This window comes from Mytilus galloprovincialis, chromosome 7 (genome assembly GCF_965363235.1).
Source record: "Mytilus galloprovincialis chromosome 7, xbMytGall1.hap1.1, whole genome shotgun sequence".
NCBI lineage: Eukaryota > Metazoa > Mollusca > Bivalvia > Mytilida > Mytilidae > Mytilus > Mytilus galloprovincialis.
The window spans coordinates 9,658,666-9,681,672 of NC_134844.1; the positions used below are offsets into that span (position 1 = coordinate 9,658,666).

The following is a 23,007-nucleotide window of genomic DNA, read 5'->3' on the forward strand; positions in this document are numbered from 1 at the left end:
AGAAGATGTGGTATAATTGACAATGAGACAACTATGCCCCAAATTTTTAATAAAATCTAATACAGATGTAGTTATAGACATTTCTATCACATACAAAAAACATTCGTTCATTTTTTTATGTCTTTATTTTAATTTTGTTGTTTGATTGGCATCAAGTGTAAGTATTGCATCACTATTGTCTGATTGATACAGTTCTGTTTAAATAATTTCATAGATTTATTATTTTGCAGGATTTACACATCGGTAATGTCTCTGATTGATGCTGTTAACAAAACAAGAGAAGCATGTTTCTTCCTTAAAGGTAGGAAGGATACAAGGGGTTAGGCATTGTATGTTGAAACAGGATCACTGAATTTATGAAACGGAGATAAATATCGCTCATGTATGAGACCATACTGTTATATAACATGCAGTTTAATAAGATCTTTTTTTTTAAATCATTTAATATTGAGTCAACTTGAATAATTTTAAAAAAATGAATACAATGTAATAAAAATAATTCAATGTAATTTTTGGGATACGATTGCTGTCAAGCAATCTGTAGACTTTTACCGTTGACCCTATGATACACTCCCTCACGTCATTCGTTTTATTCTAAACATTCAGCAACATCTCAGATTCTTATGATTGTCTTGCTTTAAAAGGTAAAAACAAGCAAAACAATTGAACATAAACAACTTTCCTGTAATGTTTTACTCATAATCTTCATGTGTGATATTTTCCTTGACTTATATGCGTGTTTGTAACAATACGGAAAATCAGAATTAAACAGTATTTATATTTAGTGTTTTTATAAATTTAGAAACACGTCAGAGGGAATTCCCAAATTTTGATAACTTGCGAGAGTTCTCTGAAAGCCGATCGATAATTCTATTTCTGTCACAAGAACTGAAGAGGAGTATTTCTATATTTTACCGTTATGAAACTGATATTTGATACTGTACTCTCATAAAGAAATGCAGAACCATTCATCATATCATTTAATAAACGTTCTTGTTCCAAATCGCAAGTCGCGGATTGTTTATATATTAATGCCCATGCGTGGTCTCACTAATAAGAGACAAAAAGAATTGTAGAGACAAAAAGCGTCAAGAAGCGACAAGAATAATAATATTAGCAACAAGAAACTATTTAGCGACAAGAAAACATTTTTTTATTTATATTACTTATTCGAAATAAATATTAAAAAAATATGCAAAAGAAAACAATTTCAACGACAGGAAAGTTAATTTTGATAGGGGAAAAAATGAAATTCAGTTGCTACATTTATTTACATGATATTTTATAAGGTATCACAGGAAGTATTACCTTTACCCTGTCGTTTTATGGTATTACTTTTACTTGTGTTTTAGAACAATAATATATTTTGTCTTTTTATTTGTTTTTAATAAAACTATTTTTGTACAATATATACTTAACTTGCAAAATGCATTATTTGTGCATAATTGTCCAGAAAATACATACACAAATTGTGAAATACAAATTAAGAACTGAAATCAAACAAGAGGAAAACATAATTAAAATGTGAATATTTTTCATCATTTTTATAGTGTATTGTCTCATTTATCATGTTTATGCATATAGATTGAAGATTAAAGGAAACTGATGACAATCTTGAGTTTTCAACAGCTGTTCACTATTCGGTACAATAATTGTATATTCTGGTAATTGATGAAGGTGTTAATGGATGTTATTGTAGCAATAAAACAAAGGACACGCACCTAGTTAATCTCATTTGTTGCTCTTAATTGTGTATTACCTTAGAGTGAAGCCACAGCTAATGTTGGTCCTATCAGGAAAAAATAATTGTACAGTTAGGAAGGAAATAATATGTCATGTTTTTGTTTTATTAAATCCTTCAAAAGGAAGGTGACAAATCTTTGTTTTTATTTTCATTTTATAGCGTTTACATTTCCTTTGCTCTTACACATGTTTAATTTCTTCATCTATCAATATGATAATAAAAAGTACACAATCTCTTCCTCGAAATTTTTTTTATTTCTTCATCTTTCAATGTAATCCTAAAAAAATATTTTGATGTATGTGATGACAAAATGTATTCTTGTCGCTAAATAGCTTCTTGTTGCTTTTTGTCATTTATATTATTTTTCTTCTTGTCGCTTCTTGACGCTTTTTGTCGCTAATTAGTGAGACCCCACATGCGTGTAGTTTTCCTGATTTCAAGGGGTATCAGATTGAGTGTTTCCCCGCTTCATTGATTAATTTGAAACTCATGAGATTCTTTCTATGTCTGTCTGCGTATGGAGGGCTATTGTTGTTAATTTTAAATCATATGCATAATTTAAATTAAAATAAATGTTTCATCGTAAAAATTACCTATAACACCCCTTCAGCAGAAATGGAATCTTCCATATTATCGTTTGGAGTTGTTTCCCTTTTCGAAGTATTCGTCAAGAAGAATTAACTCGTAAATGCCGATAAACGTCGTATTATATTAAGAACGATCTCAATGTAAACAGAGGAGTGTGTACGGAAAGGAGTCATGCCCTCTGACCCAAAGGAACTTCAATAATTAAAGAGTAAGAAATGGGGTTCCTCCTAAACTGGTCCGCCGTTCTATATATAGCTTCGCACCGAAGGTCAGTGTAGCGATAAGTGAACACAACAGGGGTCCAGTTTAGGGTTCCTCCTAGAATTACGGTGATAAGATATGGAAGCAAGTTAACTCGTACCACGGCATTGGAACCAAAAAAGTTAACTTGTACTACTGGGAAGTCGTACCATTCAGAAAAATATATTAAAAAATATGATGTTTTATGGGTTTCTGTTTGTAAACTTAATAGAAATAAAGTTGAATTACTTGAATTTTACACAGGAGTTAAATGAAAACTTAGACAAAAATAAAGAATGTTTTAAAGCATTAATGTTTTAACTGATCTTTCAAACTAGAACATAGGCGGATCCAGCCCCCCCCCTTTTTCGTGGAAAAAATTTGGTTGATTATAAAGGGAATCATTGAAGCATGACTGGAGCGGGCCCCCTCTTAGGTTAGTCAGCAGGCTCCCCCTTAGGAAAAGTTCTGGATCCGCCACTGTAGAACTTAATCCAGAGGAAAGTTAAAACATTGCTTTAACTGTACCTTATTAAAATTGAACATGTTGAATATATATATATCCAATTTAAGTTAATTAAAGCTGTAATCCATGATCACAAATTGAATGCTATGTTTACAATTGTTGAAAGCCATGTGCTTTTTTTGCGGGGGAAAATGCGGACCCCCTTAACAGGAATCACTTACATTTCATTGTTACATTTATTTATAGACAGTAAAAATAATTTTGGCAATCATTTGGACTAACTGCTAAGACTGAATCATTCATGAAAAATTTTCTTCGGGTGAAACTGTTTATACTTTAATTATCTACATCTGCCACAGTATTTTCTATCCAATATACAAGGAACATTAGCTACAAATTGGTCATTGTACTTTCAAATTATATACATTTTACAGACTTAAGAGGTATTGGGTGAAAGTAACGTATATCATGTATATTCATCATTTAACATCATTTGAATGCATTTAAATAAGTTGGTACGAGTGAGCAATGGTAAGAGTTTGCATTGGTACAAGTTTTTTTTAGTGGTACGAGTTTACAATGGTACAGGATAACTATAATTTGATAAAACACAATAAGTACATGGCTCATACACTTGTAACGGGGATTGGCTATTCTTTAAGTTGAGTGACTATTCAGATTGTTACATTTTGCATGTGCAGTTGAATTAGTTTAGAGAATAATACTATCCAGCTGTACCAGGGTTACCAGCCAAAATCGCTTGAGACTCACGCATGTTCATGCTTTTTTGCGGCAGTATTCTTGGATCTATTTTTTTCCTCTTTGATCTTTTCAATTTTGGCCAAATCTCCTGCATTTGTTTAATGAAAATTTGGCAGAACTGCTACACATGTGTCAATGAAAACTATGGCAATCGTATCCCTCAGAGCATTCTGCTCTTTGATTGTTTAAATGCTATTTATGGATTTTTTTTAGATAAATAAAATAGTATATTTGATATAAAAAAATCTACAATTTGTAGATGATAAGCCATACTGGTTCGACATCCCACACCAGTTTGAGATTGTTAAAGGAATGTCCAAGGCTGCCTTTGATGCTATAGCCCATCACAGTGGAGACTGGGTCAAGGAAGAGATACAAGAAGATGTTGATAACATTGCTGCATTTACTAAAGGGAGACTATCCACAGTATATATTTCTTTTGTGCTCTTGTTTAATTTAGAAAAAAACAAATTTTAGAGAAAGAGAACCAACATTGTATTCCTAATGAATCAATACACATTCATTAAAAAAGATCCAGCTAGGATACCTAGCTGAGAGAAAGCAACAATTTGATCAAATTGCACAAAACAATATAATTATGCATGCATGTCATTTTGGTCAAAGTTTTAAAAGAAACCAAACTGGCAAAGAACATGACCACAATTTTCTGCCAGAAAAGCTGAAGGAAGTATGGAGGCATTAAAACATTGTCATATCAGCAAAATTTTTTTGTTAATTTTGTTAAAGAGTTATGAAGAAATTTTTATCTACTTTCTCATTTGACACAATCTAAAGAACTATTATTTAATTTTGTTTTAACCATTGAATATAGGTATTTGTAGATAGAATTACTGCTCTTACTAAGTTTATTTACTATATTTTCAGACTGCACTGAGAAAAGAAATCACCCAAAACATCACTAAGTTAGTTCACGATCTGTTAGAACCCTTCCAACCACTGGTGGGATTCATAGATCCATTCCTTAAGCTGTATAATACTGTGTTTGGTACAATCAAAAACGTCAAGAAGGCTTATGACATACTTAAAGAAGGGTAAGTAAATTACCCAGAATTCAATTCCAATATAATTACATTACATCATGTAACATGTAAGTTTCATTTTATACATTATTTTTATTGGCTAACAGCAATCAAGCACGTATTAAGTAAATAACCCAGAATTCAAATCCGATATAATTACATTACATGTAAGTTTCATTTTATACATTATTTTTATTGGCTAACCATACCTGCCAACTGTCACTATTTGCGGGGGATTTCCCCCATGGAGGCTCCCAAATGGAAATTTTGAAAGAGCAATTTTGTCAACAATTCTAAACAAAACAATTGATTTTACAATGGCTATAGGCTTGTAAAAGTACAGAGAAGCCAAAATACAACATTAATATACATTTGAAGGCCCCTTTCAAGGTTTTGATGGACTATGAGAGCGATATTGCACGTAAAACCCCCATGGGCATTTTGAAAAGTTGGCAGGTATGGCTAACAGCAATCTAGCACGTAAGTAAATAACCCAGAATTCAATTCCGATACAATATTCCATGTTTGAAAATCATAATTTTAAGAGATTTGAAATAGAAAGACTTTCAAAATGCTGTAAATGTAACGGTAGTAACCAAAAATCTGTAGTACCTAAATTTCAAGTACAAATCAAGTACTGTGAAATACAGGTACCTAAATATTACAATAATTTCAAAGTAACAAAAAAGTACTGAATATTAAAAAAAGTAAATTTCCAGTACTACAGATTTTTAGTACAGAAATAGTACCTATGCAAAAGTAGCTGAGTAGTTATCACAAGTTTTGAATGCTTCTTTTAGTAATTTTACAGGGTTGTAAAAACTTACCTGTGCGCATGTTCTAAGTTAAGTATTTTGGTCAATGCTTTCACAAAAAATTTAAATCATAAAATTTTAGGTTTGCCTAATGCATTTGCTGTAAAATGATTAAATTCAACTTTGAATTTTTTTATTGAGCAATTAAAAATGGCTTTCAAGAGGTTGAGGTATGATATTCTTTTTGGACTTATTTATACATACGCCTATAATAAAAATAAAGATATTTTATAATTTCTGTTGCAGGTACCAATTTGCTAGGTCTATCATTGACAGACTATTTGGTCCAAGGGCTCACAAGGAGTTTCCTAGAGATACAAGACTTAGTGGGAATGGTTGTAGTGGTGAGGGGTTCTATCCTTCCAAGAAAAAGAGAGGATCAGAGTACTGGTCAAAAGGAGTTGATTTGGAGATTGAATATCATGAAGATGTAAGTACACCTTTAGGAGGTTTATATTTCTCGTTTTAAAGGTATTAATTTACTCCCAATGTTATAGTAAAGCCTATATTGCATTCACCATCTCTGTTCACTGGTTTTAAATTTTCTGACAATTATTGAGGTTGGTATACAAGTTTTTATTGTAGCCTTGGTTTGAATTGTCGCATTTAATGATTAACAGCTTCCATCAACATCTTTAGAGTTGACAGGTGATAATATTCTTAGATTATAACTGTAGGTATGTATTGTAAAAGGTAAAAATACAAGATATTAAATATACTGCACTGTCATTGCAGTCAATCATCCTCAGAGGTCCTGGCAGAAGGTGCCCTGCAGGCAAAAATAAGAGAGTAAATGATAAGCAAGATATCCAGACAGCTCTTAGCATAGACTTAAAAAATCTTTATGAATGTTTGTTGATAATTGTTAGATAAATTGAACTCGAAGGTTTAAAATAAATTCTATGATTATCTTGAAGGAATCTGAAAGTTTTCTATAAACACTTATAAATTTTTTCCCCCAGATTGTAGCCCCATTCCCAGGATACATAACAAGGACCAATAGAGATGATGAAGTGGTCATTAAAGCAACTGGTGGATCTCTCCAAGATGTCAACATTTACATTACCAACATTCATCCAGAAGGTGTTGATCATCCTAGTGATGAGAATGACAAAGGAAAGCTGGTAAGTGATATATATATATATATATACATATGATTTTTATATAAAAAAAAAAAACTATAGGTAGGAATTCTTTTTTTGTTCAATTTATTTTAAGGCTAAGTATATGTGGAGTCCTAAAATGTTGTCATGAATAACTTCCTGAAGTGCTAATAAATTCTTTAGAATAGGCCTTTTTAGGTAAAAAAAAACCAAGATATACTCTATCTACCCCAAAAGATGAAAAACCAAAACCCTTTGAATAGTTTATCTTTTCTGTAAAATTTTAAGGATATGACAAAAAAGTTTGCTTAAATATATATTTTGCTATTTGAATAATTTGTTGTTAAAGATCTGTGGTATTTTCTGTTTTATTTATTCATAACTTTATTTTAAACAGCAATTTATAAATATCTCTTATTGTTGAATACTGTATGTTGACGTCTAGATATATTTTTGAATTTTTTGTTTGTCTTGGTGGATTTATATTTCAATCATTTAATTGATATTTACAAATATACACCTTTGAAAAATGAACATTTCTTCTATTACTTTTAAAGATAGCAGCTGGTGTAAAGATTGGAACAGCTACACATTCAGGCTGTATGAATCATATACATGTTGCCTTTGAGAAGGGAGAAGAAGGATTTATAGATCCTACTAGGTTCTTTGAAGGTAGACCATTCTCTGTACCAACATGGGATCAAAAATGTGATGACTTTAAACTGGTCTGGAAGGTAAGATTCTGTCTTGTTAAAATAATTTCAACCTCCAATAGACAAATGCTTAATTTCTACTCATTGGCAAGTTAATACCTAGCATATGTTCGGTCTAAAGATAACAGTCAGATAATAAAACAGTCCTATTTTTATGAGTCATTTGATAATAAAACAGTCTTATTTTTATGAGTCATTTGATAATAAACAGTCCTATTTTCATAATTTGTATTTACTAAAAGATAAGGTCTGGTCCATTAATTCTTAAATTTGAATTTGGATGTCGTCACTTTTACCTTTCTAAAGTTATACCCCTTTACAAATGGAGAAATAGCTGAATATTTTGTTTCCTTTCTCTAATTTTAGTTTGCATCAAACAAATGTTATTAATTTTGCCCACAGTATTTATTACCACCAAACACAGATGAAGTTCAAATTTTGGTGGCCTCACTTTCACCAATCTCAAGTTATGTCCCTTTAGAAATGGAAAAAATGCTAAATTTACCATTTCAGCACTCTAACTACAATTTGCATCAGCCAAATGTTATGTACATGTACATGATGCTTGTCACCACCAAATACAGATCAAGCTCAATTTGGTTGGTGGCAATTTCACCCTTCTATAGTGATGTTTCTTTATAAATGGAAAAAATAGTACATTGACACTTGCATATTTACTAGATGGTCCATTTGTGTCCATTGGATACATTGATCTTTTATTTCAGTTTGAGACAATAGCAGAAGGGTGTATATTATGTTTGGGAGAAGAAGATCCTGCTGAGGACACCAGTCCTGAGATAACCAGTAAAGTAGATCAGCCTTCTGATTTAAGTTCTTCTGATAATCCTGGCTCTGAAGTTTCATCCATTAAAAGTAAGTGTATAATGGAGCAGATATTGGTAAACAAAATTGAATTTATTTTATCAGATTTAATTTTCATAAAATAGTGAATTCAGTCACATGTATTGATGACTTTTCATACATTTCCATTGTCATAATGAGCTGTTGTTATGTACAGTAAGAGTCAATTGTTTATTTTGTTCATATTCTTTTCAAAGTATGTCAAATTCTAAAACTTTCTTTTTTCTTTTTAGGTGATCCTGGTGGAATGTACAACAAGTTTGAGAGTTCAGGGGTCAGAAAGAAAAGATCATTGTTTGGAGGGAGTGACAAAAAAAGTATGAGCTCACAATATTTATATTACCATTTCAATGTTTACTCTTGATTTGCATATTACGACCCTTAAACTTTATCATAAGATGAGAGAAGTTTGTGAAATAAGTCATGCACAGTAAAAATGATAATTCAGATACATTAAAAGAATATAGTAACAAAAACTGAAAACAATTTTTCCAAAGGGTATAAAGCTTGACAATGTTTTTTTTAATAATATAAAATAATTTATTCTATTTATTCTATGAGCCCTTCCATTTAGATTTCACCTTTTGTGATCCCTGATTGTGTAAGTAATGTAGAGATAACTCAGCAGACACTTATCTATGTATATTTTAATTCGCAGATCCTTTTATGACACTACTACACAAAGCCAACACTTTCTTCAAGAAATTCTCAATAAAGAGACTTAAAATGGGAACCATTATAAACTTCCTACAAAAACTCAAAATGACAGACAGCATGAATAAAATGGCAGACGTGATGAAAACTATCAAGGTAAGATTTAAAGATATTTACATGTTGGTAGTTATAATAAACTTGAACACCTCTAGTTATTGTTTAGATGAAGGTCATATGATTTCAAGGTTAATGTATCATTATTTATTAATTTGTACATGTAGTCAGAATTGTTGTAAGACCGGGAAAATCTGTTTTTCTTTTAACAAAAGATAAATTTTGTACAAAATATAATGTTTATTTGCCTGGAAATCTTGAAAACATTTTCCACAAAGCACCATTTTATAAGCATAGACAGGAAGCTTTTAACTAAGGATCTAGTCCTACTCATCCTTGCCATTCCACATCGAAGCCTGCTTTTGAAGTTCATAATTAAGTCTTTTCATTTATCTGCTTCTGAAAAATAAAATATGCCTGAAATACCTGAAGAATTTAAGCCATTTTCCCCAATGTGCCATTTTATAGACATAGGCAGAGAACTTGTATCTATTGCAGAGGCTAGCAGTTTAAGTCCTATATATCCATCTGCCCCATTTTCCAAAGTTGTCGGGGACATATAGTTTTACCCTTGTCCGCAATTCTGAAATTCCGTAATTCCTTCATTCCGTCATTCCCCAACAAATCATTATACAGGTTTTTTTTTAGATATTGGACTGATTTTTGGTATGTGAGTTAACCATGATGAGTTACAGATCAAGTTTGAGTTTCGTTCTGCTTCACTAGTTTTGGTCAGAATTATGGGCTTTGGACTTTGATAAATTGTTGAAAATCTCAGTTATATGTGTTTTTTTGAAGGCCTTAAGATTTTGAGCAGATTTAGTATATGTGAGACTACTATTTTGTTTGTGTCGGCATGTGTTGTTGAAATTGCAGATTTTTCAAGTTTTGGAATGGGGCCATTCGTGTCGTTATGACACATCTAGTTTTTGATAGCTCTCTTTGTTTTTTTTTTTGGGTGGAAGAGGGATGGGTGCTTTACATTTATTTCTTTAATCATCTGGATTATAAATTATCTTAAGATGATAAACTTTATGCAAATTGTGAAAAATAATTAAATATTAAATGTCATAAATCTTTAGTTAATAAATTTTACTGAAGTACAAATTTTTTTAGAAAATAATTGACAACAAACCATGTTTCAACCCAGCACAAGCTACAGATGACCAACTTGTACAGGAGCTTATGGAGAGAGGCAAACCTTTTACTGGAACCAGAGATCAAATGATTAAACGTCTTACACAGGCTGACAATCGTATGTAGCAATATATCCATGTATTTATTTATTATTATTATACAGTATTTATAACAGCGCATTATATAATATCACAAATTACCCTAAGCGCTTAACAACATATTCATATAGATATACAAGTATTAACAATAAAATATAAAAGCCCATGTTATGAGATCCTAAAAAACAAACATATCTAAAATAAATGGCATATACTATTAAGTTAACTGATCAACAATCAAATTTAAAATAAATGGGCATGGTAAAATAAAGGAGAACTTAAACCCGTATAAATAAAAATAAGTTATAAATATTAGCATGTACAACTAACATTGGTTTACTCTCTTAAAAAAAACCCCACATTTATAATATAACAAACAACAACAAACATATCATGTACTTGATGGACTAATTACTTGATTCATGTCTTTAAAGGGATTTAAAATTTGTTTTCTTACCAGTCAAACTATCTTGACACGATTTGTAATTGGGTTGTATCAAGCATGCTAAAGTTTGTTGTTAGATTGTATTAAAGATGTTATTAAAACCAGATCAATTATACCATGTCTAAAATTGTTTTGAAAGAGCTTTGATTTTACTCTATTTCGGAGCTTTTCCTATCAAAGGGGTGTTTGGAGTTTGGAGTCAAATTTCCTGACATCTTTTCTTTCATTATATTGTTTTTCTGCTGAGTGTCCACTTACTGCAATGATTTTACCAATAGTGTTGAAAGTTTAAAAACCAACAATCAATCAATCTATCATTCTATTATATATGTGTACTGATAAACTGATATTTTATCCTTCACCATGTCTGAGAACCTGATATTCCATTTTATATTTACAGAATGTCCCTTGTTATCCCTTCACCATGCCTGAGAACCTGATATTCCACTTTATATTTACAGAATGTCCCTTGTTATCCTTCACCATGCCTGAGAACCTGATATTCCATTTTATATTTACAGAATGTCCCTTGTTATCCCTTCACCATGCCTGAGAACCTGATATTCCATTTTATATTTACAGAATGTCCCTTGTTATCCTTTCACCATGCCTGAGAACCTGATATTCCATTTTATATTTACAAAATGTCCCTTGTTATCCTTCACCATGCCTGAGAACCTGATATTTCATTTTATATTTACAGAATGTCCCTTGTTATCCCTTCACCATGCCTGAGAACCTGATATTCCACTTTATATTTACAGAATGTCCCTTGTTATCCTTCACCATGCCTGAGAACCTGATATTCCATTTTATATTTACAGAATGTCCCTTGTTATCCTTTCACCATGCCTGAGAACCTGATATTCCATTTTATATTTACAAAATGTCCCTTGTTATCCTTCACCATGCCTGAGAACCTGATATTTCATTTTATATTTACAGAATGTCCCTTGTTATCCCTTCACCATGCCTGAGAACCTGATATTCCACTTTATATTTACAAAATGTCCCTTGTTATCCTTCACCATGCCTGAGAACCTGATATTCCATTTTATATTTACAGAATGTCCCTTGTTATCCCTTCACCATGCCTGAGAACCTGATATTCCATTTTATATTTACAGAATGTCCCTTGTTATCCCTTCACCATGCCTGAGAACCTGATATTCCATTTTATATTTACAGAATGTCCCTTGTTATCCTTCACCATGCCTGAGAACCTGATATTCCATTTTATATTTACAGAATGTCCCTTGTTATCCTTCACCATGCCTGAGAACCTGATATCCCTTGTTATCCCTTCACCATGCCTGAGAACCTGATATTCCATTTTATATTTACAGAATGTCCCTTGTTATCCTTCACCATGCCTGAGAACCTGATATTCCATTTTATATTTACAGAATGTCCCTTGTTATCCTTTCACCATACCTGAGAACCTGATATTTCATTTTATATTTACAGAATGTCCCTTGTTATCCCTTCACCATGCCTGAGAACCTGATATTCCATTTTATATTTACAGAATGTCCCTTGTTATCCCTTCACCATGCCTGAGAACCTGATATTCCACTTTATATTTACAGAATGTCCCTTGTTATCCTTCACCATGCCTGAGAACCTGATATTCCATTTTATATTTACAGAATATCCCTTGTTATCCTTCACCATGCTTGAGAACCTGATATTCCATTTTATATTTACAGAATGTCCCTTGTTATCCCTTCACCATGCCTGATAACCTGATATTCCATTTTATATTTACAGAATGTCCCTTGTTATCCTTTACCTGAGAACCTGATATTCCACTTTATATTTACAGAATGTCCCTTGTTATCCTTCACCATGCATGAGAACCTGATATTCTATTTTATATTTACAGAATGTCCCTTGTTATCCTTCACCATGCCTGAGAACCTGGTTTGCACCTTTGACCCTATGTGTATGGGAGTGGAATGCTGTATAAATGTCAAACTATTCATGTTCCTACACACAGTCAAAGCCTATGCCAGGTTTGATCCTTGTCAGATGGAATTCAACTATGGTATTGATGATTGGCACAATAGTATCAAGTTGGATATACATATTGATGGTAAGTATTATATCTAATTGTCAAGAAGGGGTTAAGCCATGGGTGTACACTCACATGAAAACATGTGCTAGTTGTTGTGAAAGGAGGTAACTGTAATGTTCTACACACAGTAAAGACATGTGTCAGTTTTTGCCTCCAAAATTTAAAGTTAGATGCACTTTTTGATGACATGTATAAGGCCTCTTGAGCTGATCTGAATAATAGGGAGTGTAGGGTATGGGTTGTTAAACAATAAATGTATTTGCTAGATTTGATCTTTGTTGAACTTTCATATTTGTATTTTTTGCATGTGCAAATCCAGTTATTTGGGTAAACATCTTATATATTTTTTTCACTGCTGCCATGTCATGTATTTACCTCGTGTCAGCTGACAGATGCATATTCTTAATCTACCTGGTGCTGTTTTTGTTTTTTACAGGACTGAAGAAAGATATTCGCTCTGGAATTAAAATGAATATCCTTGGAGGATTAGAAATCATTCTCAGGTACTGAAGCTTTTTTAATTTTTTTAAATTGCAGAAGGTTGAAAATTATCAGATATACTAGAACACACCCGTGATATCGCGGGTCCGTGACTGAATTAAAGTATATAACTATGCACAAGCCTTATTTTAGTATTAATATTGTCATCTGATAAAGTCATGGCGATTATAAGATACACAGTTTTCTCTGCTTTCAAATCTTTCTGTTTGAACCCGTCGAAGTAGAACTTATCAATTATTGGTAATATCAATTATTTGGAAAACAAAAGGTCCTGGAATGGAGTATTTTTTAATCAACAGCATTGTCCTATATTAGTTATAAATAAAGTTGAATTCTTTGATTCCCTGTTATACGTCATGCCCACTAACAAATTAAAAACTGTAGATATACGCCTTATTTTGAGTCCAGATTTTTAGTATTCATATTGTTATACTGATTAAAATACTACAATAGGTAACAATTTGACAATTTAGTAGTGTCAACCCTGTGATTATGACCCGTGTATATAGCATATTAATCCTGAATACACCGTTTGGTGGTGGGCCTGTCAGATGCGGAACGTACAGATAAGGTAATAGGTAACAGGTGAATATACTATTGGTATTGGTATCAGACTCAACCTGGAACTTCTTAATTATTGGCAATATTAATTACGTGGAAAACAAATGGGCTTGGAGAGGTGTAATTTTTAATCTACACATTTGAACTATATTAGTTATATATAAAGTTGAATTCTTTGATTCGTCGTTTTTACGCTGACAAATTGGACCTCGTAATTTTAGTATTATTATGGGTGTTTTTCGGATGAATTCAATTCTCTAAAATTTTAAACATTTACATATAATCTTTTTATTACCTGTTTAGTAGATTAAAAACAAATCCTATTAAGATGCAGAACCTTAGTTAAATATTTGAAGTTAATAATTAAAAGTTCACTAAAGTGGTAGATACTACTGTAATTTGCTTTTTTGCTGCATAATAAGAGAAACTTGAAGATTATGTATGATATTTGGTTTTGAATTAAATAAGAAGAACGGCCCATTTTTACTGTATTTTGTTTTATATTTATAGATTAGAGATTCAGAAAACAGAATCTGAAGCCTTTGCTAATGTAGGGTTAGGTTTCTGTGACCAGAGTGATACATCCAACTGTGTAGTTTTTGTAGATCTACTGAAGGACGCCATACTACCTCTACCAATTTGTCATCCTGATGGCTCTTTTGAATGGCCAAAAAGTAGGTATATTTTGGTATTGATGTTATGTCCCTTAGACATGGATATATATGAAACGTTATGTGACATGTGAGTGCTCTGATGCTTGGAGTAGAAGGTGACAAAAGAAAGGTTTTCTGAGCAGATAAACTAGTGTAATGCTCTATAAATGGGAGATGAAGCAAGATTTTCAGAAGCTTGTTTTAATAAACTTATTTCTTTTTGCTTTAGTCAAGTTTCATTTTCTAGTTATTGTTTCATTTAATAAATCAGTTTTTATTGGGACATTTAATTAAATGCTGCATTTTCCCCCCAATCCTTCCATCCAGTGGCAAACATATTTTCCTGGTAAAGACACTTAACAGAACCTACCTATTTCGAATTTGTTAAAACTCTCAGTTTCAATATATGTGAAATATTTGCCACCACCACTGGAGTGGGTTTTATTTGGGTCTAAGCGTGACGCGGGATTGCCGATTTTTCGTAAGCGTGAAAGGTGAAATTCAAAATATTGTGTCGTGAAAACGGGATATGAGGTCTTGCGGGACCCGGGAAATGACCAAAAAAATGAGAATTGCTTACGTACATAGTGTAAGCAGAATACGGGAATCTGACAAAACAGTAAGTGGGATCCGGGATAGGAACCCCCCAATGAGACCCCCACTGGACATTAAGCAACCAATATTTATCATTCTAATTTCCATTAAGTAGAATATTTCTTACTTTTATTTGGTATTTGATTGTAGTTGATTGGTCAAAGTTCTTCAGTAAGGAGGCAGTGTTGGAAAGACTGAAGAATGCTGGTAAATCAGCAGCTAAACAAATAACCCAGGCTGCTGCTGGGGAAATCCTCAATGCTCTAGGACTACCAAAGGTATAATAAGATTTTGTTGTATTGTATTTTTCTTTAGTTGTGGTTCTAAAGTTTATATTGTTGAGATAGTGTCTTTTTAAACTTTACAATATACATAACAATATCATAAAATATTGAAATAAGATATCCATTAAATGTTGTTCTGATCAACCCTCGCTTCCCCAACAAAGTTAAAAAAAATGTGTATTTTAACCTTGTAAAGACTTCTTTTATCATTTATGATAGAATAATTTGAATAATCTTTTTAAACATGTGGTTATGGACTTCTTATAATAATATAAGTAATGAATTAATATGTTTTTTTTGCATAGAACCTTCTTTTATCCACTGGACCATGTCCCAGGCCAGGTAAAATGACAAAAGGCCAACTGACAGAAGAATTAAAACATCGTGGACTTGTGGTAACTGGAACAGATGATGAAAGAATACAACGTCTGGAAGATGATGATAGAAGTAATATAATAGATCATAAAAAATAAAATTTTTACATTTTTTTTCAAGATACCATATGTCATTGGATTTTATCATTTCGGGCTGTAGAGTCATATGTGATACCACTTCTAAACAAAAAAAAATCATTTTCTCAGAATGAAATTTTGTGGAAATTTAGTTATTTGAAACATTAATTGAATAGCATGATTTTACAAAATTCACTGATTCACAAAAAACTAAAACAGAACTTGTGGTCAGAGTAAAGCATAGAAACATGAAAAAACCAGTACAGACTATAAAACCAGCACAAACCTGTCTGTTCAGGATGATGGACAGCATTTATAGTTTCTAGATGTTTCTTTTACCATCAATCCTTCATTTATCAAAACAGAAATGGAAACAATGACACAAAAATGTAAAAAAAAATGAAACTTACACTTTAAAATTTCATCCGTTTGTAAATTAACATTGTGGCATAGATTTCTATGAAAACTGGTAAAACTGTGACAGTCTATGAGCAGTGAATTATTTTAAAAAAGATACTAATGTTCGTTACACTTTCAGAATGCAAGTTGTTTGGAAAGGACCATAACCTCTTACCTGAAATTACAAATGAATTTCTAAAGGACCATTTATACTATTCTGTGTCATCTAACTGTCTAAGGATTGATGCATGTACAGACTTCTCCATAGACCTGGGACAAAACATTCCTGCCTATACAAAAGCCTTCAGGGCATTCATTGATGTGGACTTTTGTAAATTCATTATAACATTTGGATTTGAAGGTTGGAAGGAAACGCTGGTTTTGATTAGTTATGATTGGGGTATGTGGTTTAAATGATGAAATATATTGTTTCAACTTTTATTATCTCAAAAACATTGATGTAAATGTACATAAAACCCAAGTTAAAGGCAGGTCCATTGATGGTTAAATTTTCTCTTTTTCTATGAGAATTGCCTCTGTGGTCTCCTGGCAACATGCATGTGTTTGATGTTCTGTATTTCATTCCCATCCAGATTAAACCAAAGACTTCCAAAATTTGCTGCTTCTCTGCTAAGCATGTAGCATTTCAGAATAAGAGCAAAGACCAGTTCACTTACAGTAAGATCAGAATAATATGTTTATATAAGGTCACATGTCTTTTTCTTCACTGGTACCTTTTGAACCTAAGCATGTTGAAATTCTGCCTGAGCGTGTCAGTGAAGTTCAAAATAGGGTTCATTTTTTTATATAAATAAGGCCGTTAGTTTTCTCGCTTGAACTGTTTTACATTGTTTGCATATTTTTGTTGTTGTACTGCTATTGAATTCAAACTACATGTACTTATTTGTTTTTTTAGGTACAGAAAGAAATATTCCAATATCTAAAGACATACAAATCAAGTAAGATAAATATTTTTTTCACACTTCTAGTTTTAATATTTAGTGTCGGACATGAATAGAAAAATAAAGTTTTAGTCTATATTAATTTATATATAATAAAAATATTTCTATAATACTTTCAAACTTGTAATAAATTTAACACTGCACCATGCAGTAGTATTAATAAATGAAGTTAGCTACAAATGTTGAAAAAAACTTAGCTTTTGAATGATAAAGGCAAGGTATTTATAAAGTTTGTATGAAATGGCACAAATTTAAATAGGAACATGAACTTGAGAGAAACATGTTTATTATTATAATGTAATAAAATTGATGGAAAATCAGTGTAGCAGTAAAGCTTAAACGTTTCAGTCCTTGTTATTTTAATTTTAGATTGAATATAGACAAGGATGATGATCTGAAGATGTTTATAATTGACTTTGGATTGAAGATAGTCGTTGGTGAAAAACCATTAATAGATCAATACTTACTGACAAAGCAGGAAATACCCATACCAATATGTAATGAAAACTTTACACTACCAGGTATAGTTTTTATGCCCCATTTATGGGCATTATGTTTTCTAGTCTGTGTGTCCGTTCGTCCGTCCGTCTATTCGTTCGTCCGTTCATCTGTTGGGTCATTCCTGCTTCAGGTTAAAGTTTTTGGTAGAGGTAGTTTTTGATGAAGTTGAAGTCCAATCAACTTGAAACTTAGTACATCTGTTCCCTATGATATGATCTTTCTAATTTTAGTGCCAAATTAGAGATTTCTTCCATTTTCATGGTCCACTGAATATAGAAAATTAAAGTGCTGATGGGGCATCCATGTACTGGGGACACTTTCTTGTTTATATTCTAATTATCAAAGAAGAACTAGTGGACCAATTGTAATATTCAAAGCTTTAATTGATTCAAAGAGCTACCAAGATCAGTTGTGAAACATAGAAATTTTTGTCTGAAGACTAATTGGTAGCTGTTAAAAGCTGACTAATATATACATGAACATGGGGAATTTTATCTTGTAAAAGATAGTTCACATGCTTTTTTTTTATCAATTTAAGTCAAACTTCGAAAAATAATTGTTTCATTTTAGGTATTTAAAAAAACACACATTTTTAGCTTTTCACCTCCTTCCAATTATTATTTTCATCATTATTTTCATACATTAAAAAAAAATGTACATATGTACTTTTCAAACTCTTTAAGATCACATGTAAATATCATAAGAAGGAAGATAATCCTCCTTCCATTACATTTTTTATGTGGATTGAAATTAAAAAAATGGTTTTACATAGTCTGAACATAATACAAATATTTTGTTTAACACAGGCGGTGGTTCTTTTGCTGGATTCCTAACTGCACTTGGTGGAAAGCTTACTGGACAGGCATTTGATTTAGTTATAAAAGAGATGGGACTTGAGGTAAAATACTTAATTTTATGTCGAGCATTTTTAGTTACAAAATATTTTATGAAGAAGAATTGAACATTGTTGTAAATGTAAATGTGTTATCAGAATCCAATGTCAAAAAAAATACATCCAAAAATCATTGTCTGATGGAGCCTAGACAAAGTTAATATCTTATCAATTGCTGATTCATTATTAAACACAGATTTTAAGGTTTAAGGGTGAAGGTCAACTACCAATTTAAGCGTTAAACAAAATCAAATTTCCTAGTATCTTATATGTAGATTTTGGTTGATATTCAAGCATCTGCTGAAATGCATTTTTACCTCAACCCATGAAAATCTGTTGATTCAAGTATTAATATGAATTACATTTATTTTCTACTTTCAGACAACTTTTAAAAAGATACATTTCAGTATTCCAGAGGGACCTAAAGGTAAATATTGAATGTGCATTCAGACTTGAATATAAATATAAAAATATGTAGTATGAGTGTTAATGGGACAGCTCTCCATCCAAGTCACAATGTATAAAAAGTAAACAATTATATGTCAAAGATTGACCTTCTACAAAGAACCTTGGCTCACACTGAACAGTAAGCTGTAAAGGTTCCAAAATTACTAGTGTAAAACAATTATAACAGGAAAACTGATGGTCTAATCTATATATATAAAAACAAGAATTGAGAAACACTTATGAACCACACCAACAAACGACAAAAGTAAGTAAAACTTTATTTGGATTCGGCATATTGACAAACAATACAAACATAAGCTCTAATGAGCTTTTCACCGAATATGTCAACATTTTATACATTGTTGACAACCACCAAACAACAGGCTCCTGACTGAGGGCAGATGTATTTAAATGCAGCAGGTTTAAATGTTCACCCTAACCAGAGATAGTAGTTCAACAATTTTGTATTATTTATAAAAAAACAAATGATTTTCATAAATTTCTCTATTTTCTTTGCTCTTCATACAATATGATATTTTACCACCAGTGATGAAAATTCCAAATCTTTTAAATTTATGCAATTATTTTTGTTTACAAACAGACTGTCCAGTGGACATCAATCCTCAGAAGTACCTCCCAGCGGCCATCAGGAACATGCTGAGATGTGAGATGCCACAGAATTGTTTTGGACTAAATTGTGGTCTGGACCTATCATTTAAGTTACCGTTCGGTGATTTCCATGTGTCATACAACATACCCTTCTGGTTCAAAATCAGCCCATGTGATTTTGATATTGACATTAAATTTGGACCTTTCCAACATAAAACTGTATTGTTGAACTATGATTGGGGTAAGTACTTGAACATGCATGGTTCTGCACCATACTTTTAGTTACAGTTATATTTGTGCTTATTCTATCAACTTGAATGAATCAATGACTGATATTTTTTCTTCTAATAAATAAAGATATTATGTTTCAGACTACAGCATGGAATGGGTGTTGAAAAAAATCATTTTCATTACATATTGTTTTGAATTTTGTCCTTTAATGTCTATGATGTTTAAAAAATTATCAGCAATCATTTATTTTAAGCTCAAGGGATATTTTGAAAGACCTTGAATTAGATTATTCACAGTTTAATTGACTGCTTCATCTAATATTCAATGGACAAAAAAGAACATAATGCATTCTGTGAGTTGTAAGTACTTTTTCCAAATTAACTACTGTATATTGGATTGCCTATTTTCAGAAAATCTTTTCTTGTATAGCATTTGTATATGAATACCAGTAATAAAATTTGCTCATCTAAAAGTTTTACCGCTGTTCAGCTACCTCTTTCAGAAACTTTTGTTCTAATGATATGTGACCTCGACTTTGACAACAATTTGATTTTTTTACACTCTTTTTTAGGTACACCAGGTGTCTTGACTATTGGAAAAGGGGACAGGCCTCCTATCACCATTAAGTAAGTTTATAGTTACATGTTCAAACTTTAAGTTTGAATGTCAGTTCATATATCATACACTTTTTTACACTGAGAAGTGATTGTTCTTGTTCCACTAACAAAATTACACTAAGTACAAAAGCTGATTGACATCCCAGATACAATGGCGCCAACATAGGAAATAATGTCTAGCATAGGATCTGGTTGTAAAATAAATCAAATTCTACTCCTCTATAAGTATTGCTTAGAATGTTAAGTTTTACTTAAGTTATAGATATTGCTTAATGTAGGGGATGTAATCCTGATTCAATAACATAACAGCTCAATGCAATATATTAAAAAAATCAATATACAATTTTAATCAATAGCCATGTGTCCTTATCATGTACCTAGCTCTGAAATACCCTGAATCTAGATGAGTTGTATTTTGAGAACTGCCATCTAACCTCTCTCTAAAAAACAAATTGGTGAAATGTATGCAACAACGAGCAGTAATAGGGATAGTGACTTTAAACAGGCTTGGTGAAACTTTTCTGGGTTGAACTAGTCTTTAATAACCCCCTTTTTTATCCATGAAAAACATTCAAAGTTGATCTTGTCATGATAGATCAATAAAAATTGTATAACTTTATAGTTATTAGGATTGAAAACAAACTGAGCATTTTTTCTTGTTTTCCAGTTATTCTATCGACAAGATGCCTAATGGTCAAGGATTTATCGTAGATGTTAAGATTACCATTTGTTTCCCCCTGGGTGATGACCCATTCTGTATACCAGAGAAAGGACTGCATATGCTACAACACCAGGAAATACCAGCATGTTCTAAAAACTTTACAGATATGATGAAGAGTGAGTTTTCATTTTATATATAATGACAGAAATTAAGATTAGGTTGATTAAATTTCAAATATTTTTATTTATTGAGAAAGTTCAATGCACATGAGAAAAGAACAGATTAAAAGATTGAAAGTTTATATTTTTTTGAAGGTCAAACTATTTGTCTGTTTGACATGTTTTCAACATTTATATGCCTCTATAAACTTCTAGTTCTAAGAATTTAGTGAAATAATGTACTACCCCTCCCTTCACATCGGGTTTTCCACATATTTTAAATTGGCAGCTGTTCATGTGTATTTCTAATTGATGTTCTCATTGCCTCTCTAGGATGAAGTATAAAGAAAATATCTGGGAATCAGTATGTAAACAAAAGCAAAATATCTATGAATATCAATTTCTCCTGAAAGAGGCTGTTTGTGAAACAGATTTATTTACAAAATGCAACTTTTAATTGTTAGTCACAATAGACTTAGCATCTTAAATTCATTGGTGACAACACTCTTATTATATTTATTTATTAAAAATTGTTCTTAATTTTTTTAGATTTCTCAGTCTCAGAAATAGCAAAAGATTTTGGTTTAGAATTAAAAGCAGGACTAAAAGAAGGAGCTGTTCAGTTTATCCTTGAACGATTGGGGTTGGAGGAATTCTTCAGTGGACCAAAGTGTGACAAGAGGAGACCACCATACAGTCCTGCCGTACAGGGATGGAACAATGGTAGGGAGCTGTTTTATATTTACAAAAAAAAAACAGGTTAAAAAAACATATCAGTGTAAAAGAATGAAGAATTGAATAAAACTACTCTTTATTGCAGACTATATAGTATGTGGTTTCTCATTGTCGAAGTCTGTGCAGTGACCTATAATTGTTAGTATCCATGTCATGATCTCTGATGGATAGTAATCTCATTGGCAATCATATCAGATGCCCTTATTTTAGTATTTATCTTAAATAAAGATACCACTTTTAAATATATTTTGCGAAGTTTCATTTCAAACAAATTAAGGAAAAATGAAAATATGTTTGGTAATAACTCTGGTTTTTAATGCACACTCTTCTGATTTTCTCTGATTTTGTTAATGCATACTCTTAATTTCATAGCATTCCCTTAGTATTATTTGTGCTTCTGTTTTAATTTCAGAGTGTCCATTGAGTATCTTTAACCTACCAAACATAGAGGATATGATGAGTTGTCACTTTACAGAGACATGCACTGGTATAGAATGTTGTGTAGAGATACCGTACCTTGGACTGACACTCCATCCATTCTTCTTACTGGATCCCTGTCAGTATACACTCAGTTTTGGTATCAATACAATCAACAACACATTCTCTCTATTTGAATATGAATGGGGTAAGTAAAGATTTGCACGTTGAATTTAGATATGGGATCAACTATGTAGATTTCCTTCATTTTTAACAGCTAATCAAGCAGATGAATTAAATGAACTTTTGTAAGCTCTCCCATTTCAGTAATTTTCATGTTTAAAAGTTAAGATCTTATTTAAAGATGGCTATATATACCTTGACAATACTTATAAAGTGCTGACAACATTATTGAAGTAAGATTTATGAAAAGGTAAAAGTTATGAAATAATTGCTAACATGTATCCCATGTTATA

General features: G+C 31.7%; 1 protein-coding gene across 1 annotated transcript; it reads left to right on the forward strand.

The window, feature by feature from the left end:
- The first annotated feature begins 5,805 nt into the window (after window positions 1-5,805).
- Window positions 5,806-22,497, forward strand: LOC143084113 (uncharacterized). Its single transcript, XM_076260520.1, has 18 exons — window positions 5,806-5,825; window positions 5,902-6,085; window positions 6,618-6,779; window positions 7,316-7,492; window positions 8,197-8,344; window positions 8,566-8,649; window positions 12,666-12,875; window positions 15,317-15,444; window positions 15,756-15,897; window positions 17,218-17,260; window positions 17,633-17,784; window positions 18,571-18,662; window positions 19,038-19,083; window positions 19,705-19,953; window positions 20,515-20,569; window positions 21,228-21,397; window positions 21,929-22,102; window positions 22,487-22,497. Exons 1-18 carry the CDS (start codon window positions 5,806-5,808, stop codon window positions 22,495-22,497), a joined length of 2,247 nt encoding a protein of 748 aa, XP_076116635.1.
- The last annotated feature ends 510 nt before the right edge of the window (window positions 22,498-23,007 follow it).